Raw genomic sequence first — 24,474 nt, 5'->3', positions numbered from 1 at the left:
CATTTTGGTTATCTCGGATTTAGATCATGTAACCATGTTAGAAACCAGATTATATCTGATAAATTTTTGGTTCCAATTCGATTTTGGTTAAGTTTTAATTTTTTGGATAATTTAGAATATAATATAAATAATATCAAATTTTTAGTTTTTCTGATCAAATATTGGATAATTCAGATAAATTTAAATATCTCGGATAAAAAATTATTTTGATTTCAAATTTTTAGGTAATTCAAATAATTTGAAATAACTGAGATAAAAGATATTTTGATATTTAGAAACTCAACAACAATACCGTTGAAAAATAAGACGAGAAGATAAAAAGAGGCATGAGAACCCCAAAACATATCCGATCTTCATTACGAAAAACCTCAGTTCATTTTTTTTCTTTTTCTTTTTTCTCTCGCGACGTTTTTGGCGAATCTCTGATTCCCCATGTCTGTTTCCGCCGCGTGCCCTCCGGCCTCAGTCGGAATCCTCGCCCGTCCTCCTCCCTCACCCCCCCGACCCCCCAGACCTTCCTACCCCCGTTTCCTCTTCTACCCCCTCCCCTTCTCTTCTGCCCTTTTCCCCTCCTACTGTGCTACCTTTCCGCGCGGACTTGCCGGAACAAGGAGCTCCTACTGCTTTCTCTCCCGTAACTGGTGTGTCAGCTACTGACCTCCTAGCTTCCTACCATATTACCCCCAAATCCCCTTCCCCAATTTCAATTCTGGGTACTGTTCAAAACCCTAATCTCCCCTTGCCCTTCGTTCAAACTATTCCAAGCGTTCTAGGTCCTTCCCCTTTTCCCTCTGCCCAGGAATTCCCTCAAAACCAGCCTCCGGGTAACCCCCCAGTAAACCCCCTCTCTTGGGCTGACAGAGCAAAACTCTCTTCAGATAAATCGCTCAAGAGAATGTCTTCCTCCCCTCCTACTTTATCTCCAGAAGGTGTCCCTAGAGTATTGATCCCAGATGAAGTCTTTGAACGTGGTGCCCTCCAGCATAAAGATTTCATTGTGGGACGGTTCTTTGGTAAGATACCAGCTTTCAAGACTATCCAAAATGTTCTAAATTACCTGTGGGGTAAGGGGAACAAATTGGAGATTCACATGAATCAACCTGCTAGACAAGTAATCGTTCGCATACCAAGCGACTACATCAGAGAAAAAGTCCTGAAAAAGAGAATCTGGTATGTCGATAGGGCTATGTTTCATGTTGCCCAATGGTCTGATGGAGAAGTAGCGGATACTTCCTCCCTGGAAGTAATCCCAATTTGGGCTCACCTCATAGGGGTCCCCTTTGATCTAATGACGAATGAAGGACTAGGGTGGATAGCAGATGCTCTAGGTAACCCTAAGGAGATGGACGACTGGACAAAGAACCTGTCTAGCTTGTCGGTGGCTCATGTTAAAGTGGAAGCTGATGCTACAAAACCTTTTCCAACTGTCCTGGAACTTGTTCGTCAGAGTGGTGCTGTGTTCCGAGTTGAAGTGCAGTACCCTTGGCTCCCACCTTCCTGTTCTCACTGTAAGGAGTTAGGGCACATCATCAAGGACTGCCTAAAGATAAAAAGACAATGGCTCCCGGTGAATAGAGAAGGAAACTCAAAGGATGTTGGGAACCTTCCAAATGCAGTTGTAGTGACTGTCCGAGAACCACTATCTGAGACCGCCGTACCTTCTGTTTCCCAAAATTTACCTCCCCAAAACCCGCCTGTTGAAAGTGTTGTTGCGTCGCCCTCAGCGGTCCAACCTAAACCATCTCTGCCGCAGAAGCAATCTTCACCTGAAACTGCTGCAATGGATGTTGACCCCCCTCCTCCCCCTTCTATCTTGCCTCCATCTACCCCGATTCCTCCACCCTCTCCTCTCCCTCCCCCTTCCCCTCCTCCCGTACTTACCATTCCCACATCGGAGCCTTTTTCCCCGTTATCTCCGGTCTCTTTCTCTCCTACCTCAGGCCAATCCTATATCCTTGCTCTTGAGGCAACTGTAATGCCGCAATCCTCAATTAAGCCTCCATCCCTGGAACTATCATCCTCTTTCCAAATTCCCCTTGACCCTCTTTCCTTTCCTCCTCTTTGTGCTGAAATCTGGGAATCTCCAAAGAGGAAGTCAAAGCAAATCCAAAAACAATCCCACCGCACAAATTACTCAAAGCCTAGCCATTTCAACCCTTTCACCCCTCTCTCCCCCTCTTCCAGCCATAGCCACCTGCTACCCACCTCTGAGCCTCCCCTGTCCCTTCCACCAAGCTCTTCCTCCTCCTCCCCCTCCATCCCATCCTCCCCCCCTGGTTTTGTTCCCCCCGCCTCAAACTCCCCTTCCACGGGTGCTCTCCTTTTTCAAGGAGTGTCTCCTAAATCCCTTTAAATGTGTACAAACCTATTTTTTTGGAATGTCCGAGGTATAAATGACTCGGCAAAGCACCGAACTTTTGCTCAATGGCTTTCTTATCATCAGCCATTTATAGGTGCTCTTTTGGAGACTCATATAAAGGAGCCAAATCTAAATCAGATACTATCTCTTTTTTGTTCTGGATGGAGTTACATTTCGAACCACAACACGGATGAGGATGGTAGAGTCATTATCATCTGGAAGCCCTCTGTCTCGGTACAAGAAATTCACCAGAGTCGTCAATCCCTCACCTGCAAAGTCACTCTCCAGTCTGGACAGCACTTCTACTTCTCAGCTATCTATGCGTTAAACACCAGAGAAGAGAGACTGGACCTTTGGAATGACTTGCTTGAAGTCCAGCAAACCTATTATCTAGAGGACCAGTGCTGGCTACTTGGTGGAGACTTCAACCAAATAATTCATCATGCGGAGCACTCCTCCCCTTCAGTTAATCATCTAACTCATGATATGGTGGAGGTTAGCGATTTTTTCTTGGACTTGGGAGTTGATGACCTTCGCTTCCAAGGCAATTCTCGCACTTGGACAAACAAGAGGCCTGAAAACCCTATCACAAAAAAGCTAGACAGAGCCTTAGTGAACTCAAACTGGATCAGACAATTCCCAAACAGCATTGCTACCTTCCTCCCTCATGAGTTCTCTGACCACTCCCCTTGTGTTGTAAACCTAGCCTGTCCCCTCCCCTCCTCTGGCACCAAACCATTCAAATTCTTCAACCACCTTACCACCCACCCTAACTTCCTTGTTTCGACTGAGGCAGCGTGGACTCTCGCCGGAAGCACTGCATTGGATCTAGCTTCGTTGGGTTATAAATTAAAAAGCATTAAGCGCCCTCTTAAAACACTTCACAAAGAGAGTTTTTCTGATATCCAAAAAAGAGTGTGTGAGGCTAATAGTTTATTGAAATTGGTGCATGTACAAGCAATGGCGACCCCATCGTCACTTCTGTTCACTGAGGAGAGGGACCTTCAAGAAAAATACAACTTCCTGCGTGGGATTGAGGAGTCTTTTTTCCAACAAAAATCAAGGGTGAACTGGCTGAGACTTGGAGACCATAACACTCCATTCTACCAAAGCGTGGCGGCTGCGCGTGCTTCTCAAAATTCCATCCGCTCGATAACCCTCCTTGATGGTACTGTCATCACTGACCCAGACATCATCAGCTCAACGGCCATTGCTCACTTCCAAGCCATTCTCGCCCCTGTCACCTTGCCTCCCATCTCCCCTTCCTACCTATGGTTGCAAGAACTTCACGCTCTCTCCTGTTCAGACCACCACCGTCTGCTGATGTCCACAGCTCCTACTCTCGCAGAAATTTCAAATGTGCTAAAAAAACTAAACCCAAGCAAGTCCCCGGGTCCGGATGGTTTCACCTCTGCGTTCTTCAAAACCGCCTGGCAGATAGTTGGACCGGAATTCCTTCAGGCTGTATCAAATTTCTTCATCTCTTGCTTCCTGCCCCGGTCCACAAACGCCACCATCTTGACGCTGGTCCCTAAAAAACCAGGTGCTACATTCATGGGGGACTACAGACCGATCTCTTGCTGCAATACCACTTACAAGACCATATCTAGACTGTTGGTGAAGAGACTGAAGCTAATTCTTCCGCGTTTTATCATGCCAAACCAGACGGCTTTTGTCCAAGGAAGACTTCTGATCGAAAACACTTTGTTGGCTTCAGAGATCGTGCAGGGATATCATGGAAAAGGAGGTGAAAAAAGGATAACTATCAAAGTTGATATAGCCAAAGCGTTCGATACTGTGAGATGGGAGTTCCTCTTCGCCTGCTTGAGAAGCTACAACATTCCGGAGCCGTTAATTCGCTGGTTGGAGGCTTGTGTTTGCACACCCTCTTTCTCCATTGCTTTTAATGGTTCTACTTATGGATATTTTAAAGGGAAGCGAGGTCTGAGGCAAGGGGACCCTCTTTCCCCTTACCTATTTGTGCTCGTAATGAACTGTCTATCCATGGCGCTTCAAAGAGCTGCATGCGCGGGTCTCTTTCACTATCACCCCAGATGTGGAAAAACAAAACTTACTCACCTTTCTTTCGCTGATGATCTCCTTATCTTCACAGATGGCTCCCTCTCTTCTGTTCAGGCCATCCTAGCTGTCCTAAAGGATTTTGAGCAAAGATCGGGTCTGGCTATCAGTTTGCAGAAAACATCCTTCTTTGCGGCGGGCATAACTGAAACTGAGGTGCAGGGTATAAAGGATCGCACAGGTCTCTCCCCAGGAGTACTTCCAATCCGTTATCTAGGTGTCCCGCTTCACACTAAAAAGATATCCCTTGCCCAGTGTGCTCCCCTGCTACAGTCGATAAAAACTAAACTGCGTTCCTGGACTGTTAAAAAGCTTACTTACGCCGGCAGAATGCAACTGGTGACATCTGTTATAAACGGAATCACTAACTTCTGGACTAGTTCTTTCATACTGCCAAAGAGTGTCATTCATGAGATTGACTCTCTTTGTGCGAAATTCCTTTGGAAAGGTGATATAACGGCTGCGACCTCCGCAAAGGTATCATGGGAATCATGCTGTCACTCAAAGGAGAAAGGAGGATTGGGTCTGAGGAACTTGGAAGCTTGGAACCTGGCGTGTTCACTGAAAATGATATGGTTGATTTTCTTTTCTGCAGACTCGATCTGGGCAACTTGGTTCAGGGAGGAAATTCTAGATGGAGATACTGAGATGTTTTGGGTGATCAACACGAGGCAGAAGCACTCATGGCTGGTGAATAAGCTTCTTCACTCAAGGGGAATTATTTTTCCTTGGATCAGGAAGCGGGTTCAAAACGGAGAAACCACCTATTTTTGGTCATCGAACTGGTCCCCATTTGGTAAGCTCTTTGACTACCTAGGCACTCAAGCTTCACTGCACTTTCCGGTCTCCGCGACTGCTACGCTTGCTGAACTATGGGAGAATGATGCCTGGATCATACCAAATGCGCGCTCTGACCAGCAACTAGAGGTTTTATCATATATCTCTACCCTCACTTTGAATAATGCTCAGGACGAACTCGAATGGTGGCCGGGGAACCAACTACGCTCGAAATTCCAGACTGGAGCAATATACAACCTCCTTCGTCCCCCGACGCCTACGGTAGCTTGGCACAAAGAGGTATGGTTTTCAGGTGGAATACCAAAACATATGTTCCTAGTGTGGTTGATGGTCAGGAACAGATGCCCTACAAGAGATAGAATACTCAGCTGGGGGCTACAAACAGATCCGCACTGTCTTCTCTGTAATGTGGCAAATGAGTCAATTGCACACTGCTTCTTCGACTGTACGTTTGCTTGGGATGTATGGAGGATCATGGCAGCAAAATGTAACTTTGCATCATCACGCCATTGGTCTGACATTCTCCCGCAGCTAAGAAACCACACTTCAAATAAGATTCAAAAGACACTTCTACTCTTATGCTGGCAGGCGACACTCTACACGCTCTGGTCAGAGAGAAACAATCGACTGCACAACGCCCGTTTCACTCCTGCCGACAGATTGGTGAGCCAGATAAGTCTCACGGTAAAGAACAGGATCTCGAGCCTGAGAATCGACAGGCCAAAATTCTCCTCAGCCCTCCTCCAGTTATGGTTCTCTACTTGAAACCCATCTAGCTTTTATCTGATTTCTATTTATATCTTTTAGATATTTAAGGCCACTTGGCCTACTGAGTTCTCATACTCTGTAAAACATTTTCAGTCTCATGCTTTTAAATAGAAAAATCTTTTTCAAAAAAAAAAACATATCCGATCTTCTTAATATTAGACACAACGAAAACCAACACTTTCGATCCTACGTGCGTCCATCACAACATTACTTCCGCCAACACCTAACTACCAAAAAACAATCTAACGCACTATCTAACCACAAATAAAGCATCAGACAAACAAAAATAAAAGAAAGGAGATTTTCTCACGACGCCGGTAAAACCAGACACCTGATATGCAAGCGAAAAACACGAAGCGGCGGCTTAGAGCAAACATTCTTATAATTCTTTTAATCATCTTAAAATATTCTGAAAAATAATGTCTCTTTCTTATGTATTTATTATACATAGCCGTTTTCAACTTTGTTTTCTTCACACGTTCTAATAGTAGTAATTCTGAATATTCAACATGACTATATTGCACATATTATAAAAGATCAAATTAAGTTTTATAAACATGATTATTAATCTACTCTATTAAAATAGAAGTCATGACTTGTTCATGTAGGATTATTAATTTGGACCATCTTTTTAGAAATTTTATTAAATGTATTTTTATTAAACTAATAACACATAAAATATTTCAAATATTTTAATCATAATATCTTTTCATTTTATAATATATAAAAATATATAATTTCACTTATTTTGTAATTTGTTTTGAAATACTATTATAAATTAAGATATTCAGTTATTGTTTATAAAAATAAACATTATGTCATATATTTATCTACTATATAATCATAATCAATCATATTAAAAGAAACTTATTATATTGAGCTAAATATGGTAAAATTATATTAAAATAATAAATTTATATATAATTTATTTTTATAACTATAAATATTTATGTTCAAAAATATAATACATTGGTAAGACGAGTTAACATTATCAAACTATATAATACATATATAAAAATTGACATGTATTTCATTAAAGTTAATATAATAATCATGTTAAAATTATTATATTGAACTAAAAATGATTAATTTATATTAAATTGATAAATTTTTAAATTTTACTTTCATAAATATAAAATATCCATGTTAAAAATATAATACGATGACATAACGACTTAATATTAGCAAATTATATAATACATGTATAAAAATAAGATTTTTATATGTACAATAATATATTATCTAAAATGAATAAAAGTAAAAAATATTGATAAAAAAATTCAGATAAGTCGGTCAGAATTTAGCATAAATTAAATACAAAATAATTTTCAAATATTTTGTTTCATATATATATATATTAATTTTTTTAATAACTAAATTTAAATACAATAAGATAAATATATAATAAGAAGCAATAAATACATATAATGGTTTTAAACAATTGATTAACTACAACATATAAACTATAAAATTATTAAATATCATATCTGAAATAGTTATATAAACATTTAAATATATGATTAATTTAAAAAAAATGTATACTACTAATGATCAAAAATAAATATCTACGTATATAAAACTGAAAATAAACATCCACGCGGTTGTGCGGATCGAGATCTAGTTCTTGATTACAATTCTATAAATATGTGATATTCTTATAACATATAAAGAGAAAAACAAGTTAAGAAAAAAACAAGTTAGGAAATATAAAATATGAAAAACATAAAAACTATTTAAATTTATATAAATTATAAATTCAAGCTTGAACCATCATTTTTAATCTTCAAATACATGAACCAATATAACAATAAAACTCCAATTCTCCAAATTTCAACCCCCTTTACCCCCATACGGCGTCACCGGAAATGCCTTTCCATGGATCTGTTGGACACTATGGACTTCGCGAAATCAACTCCTGTTTGAAAATCGATCACAATCAGCAACGGAAGTCTTCTCTAAAGCTATAGGAAGTCTAAAAGAATGGGAGAGTGCACAACCAATTCCACAGGAATCAAAGAGAAAGAACTCACCAAGGGGTCACGCAACAACAGGATCAGCGATGGAAGTATTCTGCAACACGGATGCGTCATGGAAAGGAGGACTCCAATCGGCGGGTTTGGCTTGGATCTTCACCGATCATGAGGCAAATGAACTGCACAGAGGTTCATGTGCTCAAGATTTCATCTCCTCACCATGTATGGCCGAAGCCCTTGCCATTCGCGAAGCTCTCCTCCAAGCGGCTGCCCTCAACTACCGATATATCTGTATTAAATCAGATTCTCAAGTGCTCGTTAACACGATCTCTGCACGTCGACGATCAACAGACCTCTTTGGAGTTCTTGCCGATATCGATGATATCGCCTTTTCTACTTCTTCTCCGTTTCAATCTTGTCGTTTCTTTTTTATTTCACGTTCCCTAAATGGACTTGCTGATGGGCTTGCAAAGAATTGTCTAGCAACCCATTTGATCAGCAACCCAACCCATGTAACTTAAACTATGTTCCTTAATCAATTGAATCTTGTTGTTCAAAAAAAAAGAAGCAGTAATCTATATGATTTTTGAACTAATATACAGTATAAAGTAGTAGCCTAGTATCTCTATTATTAAAATAGAAGTACATTTATAAAATACCCCTAAGTTTTCCTACTTATTTACAATATTATGCCACTGAAGTAATTAAATGAACATATCTTAAAGTATTTTTAATCACTGTCTTTTCCTATTTATTAAACCATTTCCTAAATCAAATTTAGCTTAATTTTCGTATTTAATATATTTCCTAGAAAAATTAGCTAATTTTTGGGAATATTCAAATTTAAAATCGATTTTAACAATATTAAACTTGGATAATGTTACCATTAATTATTTTTGAACAAAATTCAAGTTTAAATTCGGTATTAAACAATATGATGAATATTCCTAAAATATATGTTTAACTTACCATTAATTATTTTGAACAATAAAATCTATATATGCTAAGATTAAAATATCTTTAAACTACTTATAGAACAATATGAAATGTTTGTAACTGAATTTTATTTTTCATATAACTAAATCTCGCCTAAGATTATATATATTTCAAAATTTTCTAAAACATATGTTTATCCATTTCGGTTACTATTAATTATTTTTAAAAAATAATATTAAAATTTAAATATCTTTGAATTACTTATAAAACACTGTTTAATGTTTATAACCAAATATTATTTTCTAGCGTATTTAAATCTCACCATATGCCCCATATCTGATCAAAATATTTAAATTCTTATTACATTTGAAAGATAATTTCATGTTAAAAGAAATATTACTCAAACATATCAATAGATCAATATTTCTGGAAAGTTTAGTATTGGGTCAATATTTTTTACAGCACGTAAACTATTTGATTGTTGTGTTTATAAAAATTTTAAAATATGATAAATATTTAAAATATAAACCAATAAAAGCTTAAATAATATTCATTTATATCAAAAATGAAAATAAATATTCGTGCGGGCGTGCGGATCAAGCTCTAGGTATATTCTATGATGTTTACAATCATTTTCCTATTTTGAGTTCTAACTTAGCAAAATGGTCGAGCTTGTAACTATTTCAAAATGATAGTGACATCGTTGAAAAGTAAATAAAGTTTGAAATGAAGGAAACGCGTTAGGGTAATTTGGTGGGGGAATTGATTGATTTCTATCTAAAGGTGTGGACACATTTATTTTTTCTTTTGAGTTGACTTGACCCTTAAACTACAAACATTCTCTCACCGCTTTCTTCCTCAAAACCTTGCACCACAACAATTCTTAAGACTCAGTCTTCTCCTCCCCTTCTCAATGGCATGGGGTGATACTGTAACCATTTGCTTCTGCTTCTACTTCTTCGCCATACAATAAATAATTTAGCCAGAGAAGGGAGAAGAGAAAAATAGAAAAGAAATAAAGTTATCTTTTAATTCTTTTTTTGTCAAGTCATTCACACCCAATTTCAAACGGTCTTGCCCAATTTCTATTCTTGTTTGCTCTGTCTTTTCTTGTAAAGCACTCTGTTTTACATTCACACGCCATTTTTTGCTTTCTCATTGACTTTCTGTAAAGTGCATTGATTGTATAAACTTGAAAAAGAGGTAGAACAGTGTGTTTGGCTTTTTAATTTTGTTTGTCGGTATGGGGCTCTGCTGGTCCTCTTCTCCATCTAAATCTCCTTCAACAACAACAACAACACCTGCCTCTACTGGTAATATCAGTTCAGGTTCGTCCTCTCACTTTCTCTGCCTATCTTTGGTGAGTTACTCCTTTCTTACATCCCTTGTATGGTTAAAGCCTTGGTCAAACGATGGAACCTTTTGTTTATTTGATTTAAAACTCTTCTTTTCTTGTTTTCTCATATGGGTTTTTACAGAAATTGCGTTCTCTTGTTGTTGTTGAATTTGGGCTTGACTCTGTTTTGGAATGGTTCTAAATAATTGCAACAGGTCCGTTTAAGTCAACGACTACGGGAACATCAAGAAGTACCATATCTAACTTTAGTGGGTTCTCTGCTGCAAGTGGAGAAGATGCTTACCCTGAAGGTCAGATACTTCCCAATCCGAACTTGAGGATCTTCAGCCTCGCAGAGCTTAGAGCTTCAACGAGGAACTTCAAGTCTGAGAATGTTCTCGGAGAGGGAGGGTTTGGGAAAGTCTTCAAAGGCTGGCTTGAAGAGAAAGGCCCCGGGAGTCACAGCAGTACTGGTACCGTGATTGCCGTCAAGAAACTCAACTCTGAAAGCTTCCAAGGATTTGAGGAATGGCAAGTGAGTAGAGTCCATTTGTAACAATGATATGCAATAAGTAGTTTTGTTTGTTTACTTGATAGATTGTGTCTTTTTTTTTTTTAATACGAGGAGATAACCACAGCATGTAATATTAGTTTCGTCCCAGCGGTCACTCATACAATAGATTGTGTCTTTGTTTCTGTGTAGTGTGAGGTGAATTTTCTTGGGAGGATTTCTCATCCGAACCTCGTGAAGCTGTTGGGGTACTGCTTGGAAGGCGACGACTTGCTTCTAGTGTATGAGTATATGCAGAAAGGAAGCTTAGAGAATCATCTCTTCAGAAGTAATAACCATCTTCTTCTTTTTTTAACTTGAGTCATATTTTAATATGATCTGTAAATTGATTTATCTGCTTCTGTTTCTTCCAGAGGGTTCTGTTGTTCAGCCGCTCTCATGGGAGATAAGGCTTAAGATCGCAATAGGAGCAGCTAAAGGCTTAGCGTTTCTACACGCTTCAGAGAAGCAAGTAATTTATAGAGACTTCAAAGCTTCAAACATTCTACTTGATGCTGTAAGTAAAAAATACATAAAGGCTTTATGGATTTTTTGATATAAGCAAATCATCAAGAGTTGGAGTGAGTTTAACTTGTTTGATCATGTTGCAGTCATATAACGCCAAGCTGTCAGATTTTGGATTGGCCAAGTTAGGTCCTTCGGCGAGTCAATCTCACATCACAACACGAGTAATGGGTACACAAGGTTATGCAGCCCCAGAGTATGTTGCTACAGGTACCAGTTTCTTGATATATTTTTTTTGGTTTTGGTTTTGGTTTTGGTGGACAAACTTTGAACATGTTGGTTGGTTATGGACCAGGTCATTTGTATGTAAAGAGCGATAACTACGGGTTTGGTGTCGTTTTAGCTGAGATCTTGACTGGTTTACGTGCGGTTGATCCTCTCCGTCCTACGGGACAACAGAATCTAACTGACTGGATCAAGCCTCATCTGTCTGAAAGAAGAAAGCTGAGGAGAATAATGGACCCTCGTCTAGAAGGAAAGTACCCTTTCAAATCTGCTTTCCGAGTGGCTCAACTGGCTCTGAAATGCCTTGAACCGGAACAAAAGAACCGTCCATCGATGAAAGAAGTGGTGGAATCGCTCGAACTCGTACTAGCTGCCAATGAGAAACCGTTGGAACGAAGGACCGCTAGAGATTCCCCAAGTGTCGGTCACCAACAAAGCCATTACCGTAGAGAACATCTGACGTCTTTTCAACCGAGGCAAACCGTGGCTCGAGCTCACTAGTGTTGTTTTGAACTCCCGATATTCTTTTTTTTTTTCCTCTCTCTCTCTGGTTTTGTATTGGTTAAAAGATGATTACAAAAACCATTTGCGCGTGTAATACTACATGTAACGAAAAGACAAGACAAAGCATATGTTGTAAGTAGTAAATGTGTTGTGTTTGTTGTGTGTGTTTGTATAATTAATTGCTCAAAACCAAAAGACTAAAACAAAACGTACTGTTGTACACTACCAAAGGTATGAAAAGACATTATTAGATTGTAATCATGAAAAACTGATTAAAAATATATCATGGCCCTTAAATCTATGGTTGAGGATCACAACAAACCTTCATTGCAAAATTACCCAAGAACCATCCGACTCGACCCAACCAAGTGAACATGTTCTGACCCGACCGGACACACCGGTCCTAAAGCCCAAGTCTTTCGGTTCTCATTAGAATTAAAAAAAAATGTTCAATTTAATAATACCGAATCAATCAAAACCAAATTTAAACTGTATATTAAGTTTTGGAAATATAGTATATAAGTAGGGTTCGTATATAAATTGATTAAACCAAATAAACCAGAAATACTGATTAATTAAAAATAGACTAAGGGTATGAATGGTGACCAGGGAACGGTGAGGAATAATGCATTCCCTAACGTTCCTAAAAAAAATCACCATTCACAAGGAATAATAATTCTTTCTCATTCCCTTTCATTCCCTTTTTTATAGAGAATTTAAGAACAAAATGATTCCTTGTTAAATTTGATAAGGAACAGCCATTCCTTTTCGTTCCTGATATTTTGTTTCCGTACATTCCTTTTTTATTCGTTCCTCTTGATTCCCGAATGGTCACCAGTCAGACCCTAATAGTTTATAGTATTGATATGTATAAATATATGATACAACTAATGATATATATAAATGATTTATTGATACGATATAACATTTAAACTTTAATTTAAATAATTTGTTATTTTGTTTTAAATCAAAATTGTTTTGACTTTTACAGTTTTGTCAAATTAAAATATCATTATTTATGTAAAAATATGTTTATAAAAATATTATTTATTAATAATATTATTTTAGCTTATATTTTTAAAAGTATAACAATCTTTTTTAATTTTAATAGTTAAATAAAATAGGAAATCATTCTATTAAAAACAAGAATACTAAAGTTATTTTTAATGGTTTAGTAAATTCGATATCTGATTATATAAATTAAAATTCATAAATGTTATAAATTTAAATATATATCATTAACATAAAATATAATTTTTTATAAAACTAAACCAAAACTGGACCGAAATTAGAATTGAAGTACCATGAACCGTTCAGAGGCAACAATAAGTCATTGTCTACAATTCTCTCGTCTCTCTCATTTGTTATTCGACCTTTAGAAAGAAAAATAAAAAACATATCCCTTTCCTCAAGAAATCTACCATAACCCAACTTTAACAACTTCTCGTCTTCGTTGAATCCTTTTTTTTAATCCTAGGGTTAGAGCTCTCGATCGATTTCGCGGAGGATCCAAAACCTAGAATGGGTGGAGAAGGAGATTCGAGTAAGCCGCTAACCGCTGTTGATGTTGGCGAAGGAGAAGGAGGAGCTCTGGTGGCCGTCAACGTCAGATGCTCTAACGGATCCAAATTTAACGTGAGCACGAGCCTCGATTCCACGGTGGAAGCCTTCAAAGAGCTGGTGGCGCAGAACAGCGACGTCCCAGCGAATCAGCAGCGGTTGATTTACAAAGGTCGCATCCTCAAGGACGATCAGACTCTTCTCAGCTACGGTGGGGGGCCCTTCCTGATTCGTCGTCGTTTTGTAGATTTGAATTGTTCTGTGGATTAAATTGATTTGAAATCGTATCTGTATAGGTTTGCAGGCTGATCACACTGTTCATATGGTTCGAGGCTTCGCGCCATCTTCAGCACCACCACCTCCTTCTGCTCCTGTTAACCAAACCACTGATAATACCTCGAATCTTGGAGAATCTTTGTTTGGATTCAACCCTTTGGGCGGTGGGAGCTTATTCGGAGCACCACCGGATCTTGAGCAGGCTCAGCAGCAGCTAGCTCAGAACCCTAACATGGTTAGAGACATGATGAACTCCCCAGCCATCCAGAATCTTATGAACAACCCCGAGTTCATGAGGAGTATTATCATGAGCAACCCTCAGATGCGTGACCTTGTTGATCGCAACCCTGAGCTTGGCCACGTGCTTAACGACCCTAGCATCCTCAGGCAGACTTTGGAAGCTGCGAGGAACCCGGAGCTGATGCGTGAGATGATGCGGAATACCGATAGGGCCATGAGTAATATTGAGTCTATGCCTGAGGGGTTTAACCATCTGAGGCGTATGTATGAGAATGTTCAGGAGCCGCTCATGAATGCTACTACTATGTCCGGGAACGCTGGGAGCAATGCGGCTTCTAATCCTTTTGCTGCTCTCCTTGGGAACCAGGGGGTTACTACTACTACTGCTACACAAGGTAGCGATGGTTCTACTAATGCTGAAACGGGGACAGGAAATGGTATTCCGAATGCAAACCCACTTCCTAATCCTTGGGGTGCTACTGCTGGTAAGAAACTGTGTTCTCATTGTCCTGTGTGATTACTCGTCTTTTGATAACAGTAAGAGTGACTTGGTTATAAGAAATGGAAGTTTATGTTTACCACACTGGTTCATGAGCGATATTGTGTAATGTGTATCATAAACTGTTGAGTTAGTTCATATAGTTCTCACTATTAGTTGTTATAAGTAAGTTTCTTGGGCTGTTTCTAAGTTAAATATTGTGGGATACTTTACAGGACAGACAAACGCCCCAGGAAGGACAAATCCTGGTGGGGATGCGAGAAGCCCTGGACTTGGTGGTCTTGGTGGTCTAGGAGGACTTGGTGGGCTTGGGGGCCTTGGTGGACTGGGTATGCTTGGAGCGGATTCACCTCTTGGTGCCACTCCAGATGCTTCTCAGTTGAACCAGATGTTGCAAAATCCAGCCATGTCCCAGATGATGCAAAGCATGCTTTCCAATCCACAATACGTGAACCAGGTAACACCTAGGCTAAACCTGTGCTTAAGACGGTGTTGCTATTGTGAACATGTCTTTAATGTTTCCCCTTGGTTTCCAGCTAATCAATCTCAACCCACAGCTCCGAAGTATGCTTGATTCGCATCCTCAGTTGAGGGAAATGATGCAGAACCCAGATCTCCTTCGTCAATTTAGCTCCCCGGAGATGATGCAGGTCAGTTGGGCCTCCAATGTGGTCTCTCCAAAGAAACATCTATGTATCTATAAGCTATTACCAAATGCGAAGTTTCTTTAACCTAATGCTATGGATTGTATCTTTTTGGTCTTTAGCAAATGATGTCTCTACAGCAATTACTTTCCTCTCAGAATAGGAATACGACCAGCCAGTAAGTGTGGATATCCTTTATATATCTTGTATTTTTGTGCAATGTTGTCTTTAGACAATGGTACAACTAGCTAAACGAATAATTATATTGGTGGTAAATGATCTTTATCTTAAGCAATATATGGATTTAATCATCATGATTAATGCATCAACTCTTGTATCTTTTACTGAGCTTAACGTTGCTAACTTTTATTAAGGGCTGTGAAGCAATTTAATTGTTGAAATAAGCTAACAGGGTGTTGATATTTCATGTTCCTAATCTAATCCATCTTCTCTGTAGGGAACCAGGGCAAACTGGTGCTGCTGCCGCAGGTACTTGTAAAATGATTATTATTACTTTTTTCTGTCAACACTCGTAAAGTTATTATCCGTATCTGAATTATAATAAAGGCTTTAGTTGTTTTTCTTATAGTCGCCTTTTTGTATTCTTTGCTACCTTATATATATAATTCATATGTAAAACTTATTAAGTAAATCATAACGATCGCAATGTTTATAGGAGCAGGAAATAACGGAGGGATGGATTTATTGATGAATCTGTTTGGCAGTCTCGGTGCTGGTGGCCTTAGTGGCACAAACCAATCCAGTGGTTAGATTGTTATACCCTCTTCTTCTTATTCTTATGCAATTTTACGAGATGGTTCCACTCCACTGAAACAAGTTTCTTGTTTGATTCCAGTTCCTCCTGAGGAACGCTTTGCGACTCAGTTGCAGCAGCTACAAGAAATGGGATTCTACGACAGCGCAGAGAACATAAGGGCTTTGCTTGCAACCAATGGAAACGTTAACGCTGCTGTAGAACGGCTCTTGGGAAGTATTGGCCAGTAGCAGCAGCAGGTTCGTGTACTGATGATTCATCATCTTTGAATATGTTTCAGTAATGATGATATTTTTGGAATACTTATAATTTTATACTTTATGATAGGATCCCTGAAACTTGTGGATAGAAAAGCTGCATCGATACGGTATTGGTGGTCATCTTTTTTCTCTTCATCCATCATCTCCCCCCCCAAAAACCTTTTTTTATATATCTTGGGTCTTGGTCGTTTTATCTTTCAGATTTTTATTTGAGTTGTTGCAACGCATACCTCTGTAAGAGCTAGTTTGGGAGCTTGGAATGGCTACATTTACGTTACCCTATAGATTTTCGTTGTGATGTGTTCATCTTTAAGAGATTCCAAAGAGGCTTTGATGCAGCATAGGATTAATATCGAGGATAATCACTTAGCCGAACTGAATCGTGCAACAAAAAAGACTAGTTTTTTCGGCTTGATTCCTTCCAGTCAACCGTACCCGGTTCTAAGTTTAACCAAAACTAAACTTCATTAGAACATCGTTGGAATCAAACTAAACTTTATTAATATTGTCACACAAAGAAACACTTGGAGAAAATATACTTTGAGCTTAAAATGCATAGAAAATTTGATTATTCTTGGTCGATGTCAAATTCTTTTTTTTTTTTTTGATTATTTTTACTCTTAATTGGTGTAGAAATGATTTGGGAGGGGGGGTCTTGGACTTGAACTTTTAGGAGATTTTGGATTTTTATTAAAATTTTCTGTTATTCAACTAATGATTTCTAAATACCATTTCAAATCATGTGTTATGAACATGAGATTTACGTAAAAATTAAAATCATTTGAAATCTTTTGTTATTTAATCAACAATTTACATAACTCATATCAAATCCAGTTGAAGAAATCAAATCAACCCTCGTGGCATTTAATTAATCAAAGATCATGAACAACATGATCAATCAAGTCCAAAAATTAAAAGAAATGCATGTGATGAACTCTAATAAAAAATTCTCTAATTAAACAGTCTTAAATTTTATTCTTTTCAATTCCATTGAAAACCTAAAACCTAGCAATGAATCTACTCATACACAAAAGCATAAACACAATTCAAGGATGAATCATAATTTGATTAAAGAAATAAAAACATGAGTTCATAAAGCGTATCTCGTCTCCTAAAACTTTCAATCTCTCTAATCTTATGAGAAACAAAGCTTCTTCTGCAAACCTGATCCAGCGTGGTCAATGTTCCAATTTTAGTTTGGCTTTGGTTTTCTTATTTTCTTTTAGTAGTTTGTATTTTCCCTTTACGTGATAAACAAGATAGTGAGGTTTCCTTTTACATTATGATTATTTTAGCTATACATAACATAAGAACTATCCCATAGCTTGTGAGGGCCTTTTATTCATTATTAAATCAAATAATCATTTGCTCTTAATTTAACTCCTTTTTTATGGGGTATAATGCTCTTTTACTCTTGCTTTAGGCTATATATCTTTCTCAACAAGCTCAACATCAGTTGACTTGTTTGAGAATTCTTAGACTAAAAAATCTAATCCTCAACCCGGTTACTACGGTTAATTACTACATCAGATTGTGCAAGATTTCATCAAAATTTAATCCCTTATATATTAAAGGAGAAGCATTATAATAAATGCATTCACACTATAATAGACACGTGGCAGCCTCACGATGATTTGATAATAAATATGCTAATACGTTCACACTACATTCATAAATGTGTTCACACTATATACTTTATATTTTTAATATAAAACTCATATGCAAGGTTCCAATAAAACTTTGGATTTTTCGTTTCGAATCAAAAAAATAACGAATCAAAATCTAAACTATATATATATATATATATATATTATTTTTATTGTTTACGGATAAAGTCAGGCAAAATATTTCTAAATTTTGATTCCATTCGTTATCCGTTTTGATTTGAACCAAAAAATATGGATATCTGTAACTCTACGAAGCAAATCAGTTACTAAAATATAATTAAAAAAAAACAAATCACAAATTCCAATATTTTTAGGTACGGATATCAAATTCGTACAGAATTATATATATATATATAGTTTATATAAGTTTACAATATTTTATGAATTAAATTTATTATAATAGGTATTAAAGTTTAGAAAGTTAAATAATATTTTATTTTGTAATAAAATGTTATTATTAAAATTTTCAATTATTTTATAAATTTTATTTTATTTACAGATCAAATAGGATATTCTTTAAAATTCTAAATCATTTCGGTTATCAGAGTCACCGACTATCTAGGTGGCTAAAGATTGAATCGACTTGAATGCCTCCAAATACCCAGATATTTGATCTGTGCCCAACTCTATTTACGGATACAATTGATTTTTCTTTATATGAAAACAATTCACTAATGTCAAGGCCTTTTTAATTTTTAATTAATTTTAATTTTATCTTTCATGTATTATTTAGAACAAAAATGTCATTTAATATTAATTAACAATATCTTTATATATTTGTCATTTATTCTTATATACTTTTACATACAAATACATGAGCACATTAATGTGAGCACCTTATAAGTATTTACCACCACTGAAGTATCTATTTTTTTTGGAAGTTGAAATATTTTTTTTCTTAATGCTTCTTTCACTACGGACCAAATTGTAGTGAAATGATTTATCTTAATAATTTTCTTTTCTTTTTCTTGAACTATTATCCGCTTACAAACTATGATATAAAACCATTGGTTCGACATGACGATTATCTTAAATTTATAACATGAAAATAAACAAATAATAGTAATTTTTGATTTTTACCAAAAAAAACTAAAAAATCAAACATTCTAACAGAACAAACCAAAATAAATATTAATTTAAAATAATGATTATATTTTAGGAGATTAAAAACTAAAAAATAACTTAAAACCGAACCGATATCCAAATTAAACAAATTTAGCATGTTTTTATTAAAAATAACAAAACTAATAATCACATTCCGCGCAAGGCGCGGTTTATTACCTAGTTTCTCAATTAAAACTCAATATTTGCTATCGTGGCGCACTGGCGCTTCGAAGAACGACACGGCTACTTTTGCCAAACACTAGAATCCTTCACCCTAGGGTTTCAAGAAGCTTTACAACAAGCGGGTGGAAAACGCTTACCAGTGACTTACAAATCAACATGGTCTCTATTGACTCTCAATTAAAGTTTGTGATCGAAGTTGTTTAAGAGTATTTTGGTCTTAAGAATATACTCTTTATCGGCTTTACAGCATAATAGCTTACTAGCAATACAAAAAGATTGTGACACAAAGTTTGTGATTGAAGTTGTTGCCTTGGTGGAGTCTTCAATGGTGTCAATTTCCAAAGTAAATTGGATACTTGACAATGAAACATGATGCTATTGAATGTTTCAGATGCTTCTCCACATAATTGACATTTTCTCCATACCGTTCATCCTCTCTTAACCAGCGCATCTGCAATTGATAAGCTAGTATGCGCATTCTTCCACCATAAAGTTTTCAACTTAGGAGGGATATATCCAATTTCCACACTGCTTTGTAAATTCCTTCTTCCTCTTGTTCTACAATCTGCCTGGATTGAGCAAATTTGGTGTGAGAGCTCAATTGTACGTTCGTTGAATTAGTATCCTAACTTAACGATGTATTCTCCATTACTTGTGAATATCTAGGACACGTGATCTCTTACATTAGTCATACTGGGCTGGATCTGCTTTATTTTCTAGATGTATGCATGAACAACATATTGTTCCATGCATGAGAATTTTTAATGAAAAGGTTTCACGCGTTAAAAATAGCAGTGTGATTTAATTATCATAATTACTCGATGTTAAATCTTAAATGTAAAACGTTGAATACTTTGGAGTCAAATTATTATGAAACATTAAATTTATCAATCCCAAAAAAATAAACTTATCAATCCCAAAAAAATTAAACCGATTGTATTTTTAACAAAACAAGAATTTGGACTAGGCAAATTTTGGCTATGTATAATAAATTAATAATACTTGTCACCACAATACAAAGTTCAGACATGGAAACTATCTGATTGTTTCTGACCAAAGTAGGTCAGAGTTGACCCATAAATACATTAATGACAAATAGAAAAGAAAATGGTATGAAAATAAAGGGTATGATATAGCCACATTGTAGAAGTTTTTATTTTAATTTATACAAAAGAAATTCAAGTTTCTACCCAAAAATGGGAGAGGTTTTTGTGCACTTAAAAAATTTAAGGTGAGATTACAATATTTTATTTTATGTAATCTATTTTTTCCTAAAACATTTACCATAAATTTATCGCGTATTTACAAAAAAAAACGATATCTTACAGTTTTGCTAATTTTCCTCTCTATAAAATGCTATCGGTATACTGAGCCCTAGAAAAGAAATAAATAAAGGTCTTGAGGGAGACAATAAAGATAGAAAGTCATTTATTTTGGCAGAATATTATGGTCAATGTTATTAATGCTATAAAATCAGACAATTGTATTGGTAACAAAGAGACACCAAGCCTCAGAGTCAAAGGATCACAACTAAACAAATAAGAAATCAGTTTTTTTTTTACTATGAATCAATAAGCAAAAGAAATACTTTTGAAACTTTTCTTTTGCCCGCTGAAAAATCATGGGGTGTTGCCACTCATTGTCGTCCGGGGAAGTTCCTCAACAGCGAGCCCACCAAAACCACGGAGAAGGAGATCCACCATTGACAAAGTTCTCCTTCTCCGATCTCAACGTGGCCACCGAAAATTTTAGTTTGAAAAATGTTGTTTCAGAGAGCGGAGGAGAATCGTCCAATATTGTCTACAAGGGCCGTTTGCAGAATCGTGGCTTGATCGCTGTTAAAAAATTTAATAATATGGCTTGGACTGATCCTAAGACATTTGTGGTATCCTTTATTTGTTTGAAAAATTTTTGTATCGATTTTGAGACGGATGGGTTTGATTATCGTTTGTCTTTCAGGAGAAGGCGCATAGAGTTGGGGGAATAAAGCACAAGAGACTCGTTCATTTGATTGGATATTGCTGCGAAGGAAATGAAAGGCTTCTCGTTGCCGAGTTCATGCCAAATGATACTCTTGCTAAGCATTTGTTCCGTCGTATGTTCTTTGACTCTTATACATTATATATTGGTGGTTTACTTAACATTATTGTCATTTAGAGGGTTTTGAAGACAAACAAATGTTGTGACTAGAAAGATCCAAACCTAACATGTATCATTGTATTATGTTTGTACAATCGATTGAATCAGAACTTGTTAGCATCTCACGTTTTGAACTTTGTTCCATTGTTATTCACAGGGAAAAATCATACCATGGAATGGGAAGTGCGATTGAAAGTAGCATATTCTATAGCTGAAGCATTGGATTGCTGTAGTAGTGCAGGCTTTGCATCCTACAATAATTTAAGTGCTTACTCAATTATGTTTGATGAGGTATGTATAATAGATTCTTCTCTATACATTTTCCTAGCTATGCCTTCTTCTGGTCTAAAGATGCTGGACCACCTTTTTAATATTTTTGCTTCATGGATATTGAAGAATGGTGATGCATGTCTTTCCTGTTTTGGGTTAATGAAGGAGACCAACAATGATCGAAAAGCAACCGGTAATCGATTTTCAATCATCTATTCATATTATTGTTATTATTATTTATTATTATTAGAATGTGATACTATATTGTGGTTGTAGGAAGTGTGAACCCTGAAAGTGTGATGTTTAGATTTGGTACCATCCTTGTGGATTTGCTTACTGGAAAGCCAATTCCTCCAAGCCATGTAAGTTATTGTGTTCAAGTTTTTCTTACTTATAAGTAGGCTGATATGTGGATATAAATCATTTTGTCTTTACTTTGTGAGTGTAACCCCTGGACTATCTTTCATTGTCAGTTTTTGACATTTATTAATTTTGTGCTTCTAGGCTCATGAGACGATACATGGGAAAAATGTTGCTGAGTTGATTGATCCAAACTTGAAGGGAAAGTTTTCTGCAGACGAAGCTACCATAGTTTTCAAACTAGCCTTTAAATGTCTGAAATACGAGGATAGAGAGAGTCGCGACACAAAACACATTGTTAGAACACTTGAAACCTTGCAAACTAAAACAGATGTAATCTATTATTGTGACAGTAGTTTCATCCTCGATATTCTTTTTTGCATTTATGTTAACACCGATATTCTTGCTTGCAGGCTCCATCTTACGCAATGCTTGAAATGGCACATCATAGAGAGTTATCTGGGAATAAACTTTCGCCACTAGGAAAGGCCAGTTTGAGAATGGACCTCACAGCTATTCATAAAATCTTGGTGATAGCAGAATATGAAGATGACAAGGAGGTGGTCGAGGTAACCAATACACACCAAGTAATGAATGATTCTGCTGCTAATCTGGCATCAAAAGGCTTACTATTCTATTTGTATGGGTTTGTTTGTTTATGTGCTAAGTTCTCTTTCGAAGAATGGATGGAGGAGGCAAAATATATTCAAGAGGTTCGAAAACACGGTGATCAAGCCTTCCTAGAGCAAGACTTTGAAACCGCCATTAACTGTTATTCTCAGGTAACTAGTATGTTCAACCCTATTGCATCTTACCTTGCATATATTAAAAATACTGTTTCTATAACTGTATGTTTTCTGTCCGAAGTTCATTGATTCTAGGAGAACGGTGTATCCAAGTGTTTATGCGAGGCGTAGTCTATGCTATTTATTCTGCAATCAACCAGATCGAGCACTTCACGATGGGATGATTGCGCAAGAAGTATTCCCTGATTGGCCAACCGCCTTCTACTTGCAGTCTGTGGCACTATCCAAATTAAATATGATCACTGATTCTGCTGATACTTTGAAAGAAGCAACTCTTCTTGAAGCAAAAAGACAGCGCCGTAAGCAAGATTCTTGATTTTGCTGATCTATACTTTTGTCCTGTGTAAACTCTGAGATGAGGATATACAAATGTTGAAACATTTTACCTTCTTGCAGTGACCATATTTTGAATTAGTTTTGTTTAATTACATTTCAAGAAAAAATATAAAAACATAAAAGATTTATTTCCATAGAATGATTTCTAAAGAGAAAGATAGAAAATAATCATTTACATTTCGAAATTTATTGCACTTAACAGTAAATTTTTTATAAATTAATAATATTAGGACTTTGATATTTTATTATTTTACAAACTTTTCTTTTTAGATTTTTTTTTTATTTTAGAATATATATTTTATATAAAATATGAAAATGGTTGATTCTACCGTATATAAATGCTAAATTTTATATATTTGACTTTCATATCTTCTTATCATACTATTTGGTGTATACAAAATATGCTTCCTAGAATTTAAATATGATTTTAGATATAATTTTAATAAATATTATTCAAATATATTAAAATATTAATAAAATATAGAGATAGTACATGCTGATTTTACCTGCATAAACCCGGATAAAAGCTGTATATGGGGCCAAGGTAATTATAGTTCATTACAAGAGAGATAAGTTGCCATAATAACGTTTATGAGATAACTAGGTCTTTTTGGCCTTGATGGAAGGTTGCCTAGACGATAGGCGATGTGTCTAGACAGATATGCGAATGCGATGTGCCTACATGAATCTCTTCCTCCCTAGATCCCTAGATGATAGGCGATGTGCCGTTTTCCTTTTTCTTTAAGAGTTTTTGACCGCTTCTATTTTCTTAGTGATTTTTTTAATTTTTAAAATCGGCTGAATTTTTTATTTAATAGACCTTGTTGAGGGCAAAAAAATTCAGAAAAGGTAGGAATTCCATATTATGTTTCTTGTTCACTCACCATTTACCATTCTAACAAGAGGGAGATGGATTACCATAACTTGAGGAATCTCACTCTCTAAAAGAGAGATATCATCAAACCTTAATCCTCCATTCTAGTGGCCAAAAACAAAGACAATACAGTTAAAAAAAAAAAACGCATTTAAGTATTTAACAGTCAAGTTTACGTTCCCCTGTCTCTCGGTGTCAGAGAATAGTAATTTATGAGTCACACGCACTGATGAGATGAAACTAATGGGTCTATGGTCAATGATGGGCTTATCACTTCCAAGGTCCCACACACTGACTAAAGTCAGTGTGAAAGGCCACAAAGCAAGATCTGTTGCAGATCAGGACAAGAGCAACAACGATTGATTCGACATATGTAAGGACTCAATGAGTTTTACCCTAGTTTTCTTCTCGGAAACTTCATGGAATAT

At 36.5% G+C, this 24,474-nt stretch overlaps 3 protein-coding genes across 5 annotated transcripts; all 3 read left to right on the top strand.

The window, feature by feature from the left end:
• The first annotated feature begins 9,727 nt into the window (after nt 1-9,727).
• Nucleotides 9,728-12,208, top strand: LOC106360756 (probable serine/threonine-protein kinase PIX13). The gene is made up of 6 exons (XM_013800412.3): nt 9,728-10,241; nt 10,465-10,784; nt 10,953-11,088; nt 11,174-11,316; nt 11,411-11,534; nt 11,620-12,208. Exons 1-6 carry the CDS (start codon nt 10,157-10,159, stop codon nt 12,048-12,050), a joined length of 1,239 nt encoding a protein of 412 aa, XP_013655866.1. The 5' UTR covers nt 9,728-10,156; the 3' UTR covers nt 12,051-12,208.
• Nucleotides 12,209-13,394: 1,186 nt separating this feature from the next.
• LOC106360754 (ubiquitin domain-containing protein DSK2b-like) lies at nt 13,395-16,605 on the top strand. Of its 3 annotated transcripts, XM_013800410.3 has the most exons (10): nt 13,409-13,824; nt 13,910-14,614; nt 14,844-15,085; nt 15,165-15,278; nt 15,395-15,450; nt 15,730-15,761; nt 15,949-16,038; nt 16,129-16,286; nt 16,375-16,414; nt 16,509-16,605. In XM_013800410.3, exons 1-8 carry the CDS (start codon nt 13,575-13,577, stop codon nt 16,275-16,277), a joined length of 1,638 nt encoding a protein of 545 aa, XP_013655864.2. In that variant the 5' UTR covers nt 13,409-13,574; the 3' UTR covers nt 16,278-16,286; nt 16,375-16,414; nt 16,509-16,605. The 3 variants fall into 3 exon arrangements, with proteins under 3 accessions (XP_013655863.2, XP_013655864.2, XP_013655865.2); XM_013800409.3 differs by having other exon boundaries at nt 13,395-13,824; nt 16,375-16,605; XM_013800411.3 differs by having other exon boundaries at nt 15,955-16,038; nt 16,375-16,605.
• Nucleotides 16,606-16,845: 240 nt separating this feature from the next.
• LOC106360751 (probable inactive receptor-like kinase BSK12) lies at nt 16,846-24,341 on the top strand. Its single transcript, XM_013800405.3, has 9 exons — nt 16,846-21,146; nt 21,221-21,356; nt 21,558-21,691; nt 21,797-21,863; nt 21,947-22,032; nt 22,175-22,363; nt 22,444-22,599; nt 22,699-22,812; nt 22,898-24,341. The coding sequence occupies exons 1-9, from the start codon at nt 20,883-20,885 to the stop codon at nt 23,150-23,152; spliced, it is 1,401 nt and encodes a 466-aa protein (XP_013655859.1). The 5' UTR covers nt 16,846-20,882; the 3' UTR covers nt 23,153-24,341.
• The last annotated feature ends 133 nt before the right edge of the window (nt 24,342-24,474 follow it).

This window comes from Brassica napus, chromosome A9, assembly GCF_020379485.1.
Source record: "Brassica napus cultivar Da-Ae chromosome A9, Da-Ae, whole genome shotgun sequence".
Classification (NCBI taxonomy): Eukaryota; Viridiplantae; Streptophyta; class Magnoliopsida; order Brassicales; family Brassicaceae; genus Brassica; species Brassica napus.
This window is presented reverse-complemented; position numbering and strand designations above follow the sequence as displayed.

Excerpts from the sequence above, each read along its gene's own strand:
- LOC106360751 (XM_013800405.3), top strand. The coding sequence starts at position 20,883 with ATGGGGTGTTGCCACTCATTGTCGTCCGGGGAAGTTCCTCAACAGCGA. Across the intron at positions 21,864-21,946 it reads CAATGATCGAAAAGCAACCG|GAAGTGTGAACCCTGAAAGT; the intron begins GTAATCGATTTT and ends TTGTGGTTGTAG. Across the intron at positions 22,813-22,897 it reads CCATTAACTGTTATTCTCAG|TTCATTGATTCTAGGAGAAC; the intron begins GTAACTAGTATG and ends TTCTGTCCGAAG.
- LOC106360754 (XM_013800409.3), top strand. The coding sequence starts at position 13,575 with ATGGGTGGAGAAGGAGATTCGAGTAAGCCGCTAACCGCTGTTGATGTT. Across the intron at positions 15,451-15,729 it reads AATAGGAATACGACCAGCCA|GGAACCAGGGCAAACTGGTG; the intron begins GTAAGTGTGGAT and ends TCTTCTCTGTAG. Across the intron at positions 15,762-15,948 it reads AACTGGTGCTGCTGCCGCAG|GAGCAGGAAATAACGGAGGG; the intron begins GTACTTGTAAAA and ends CAATGTTTATAG.
- LOC106360756 (XM_013800412.3), top strand. The coding sequence starts at position 10,157 with ATGGGGCTCTGCTGGTCCTCTTCTCCATCTAAATCTCCTTCAACAACA. Across the intron at positions 10,242-10,464 it reads TACTGGTAATATCAGTTCAG|GTCCGTTTAAGTCAACGACT; the intron begins GTTCGTCCTCTC and ends TAATTGCAACAG. Across the intron at positions 11,089-11,173 it reads AGAGAATCATCTCTTCAGAA|AGGGTTCTGTTGTTCAGCCG; the intron begins GTAATAACCATC and ends TGTTTCTTCCAG.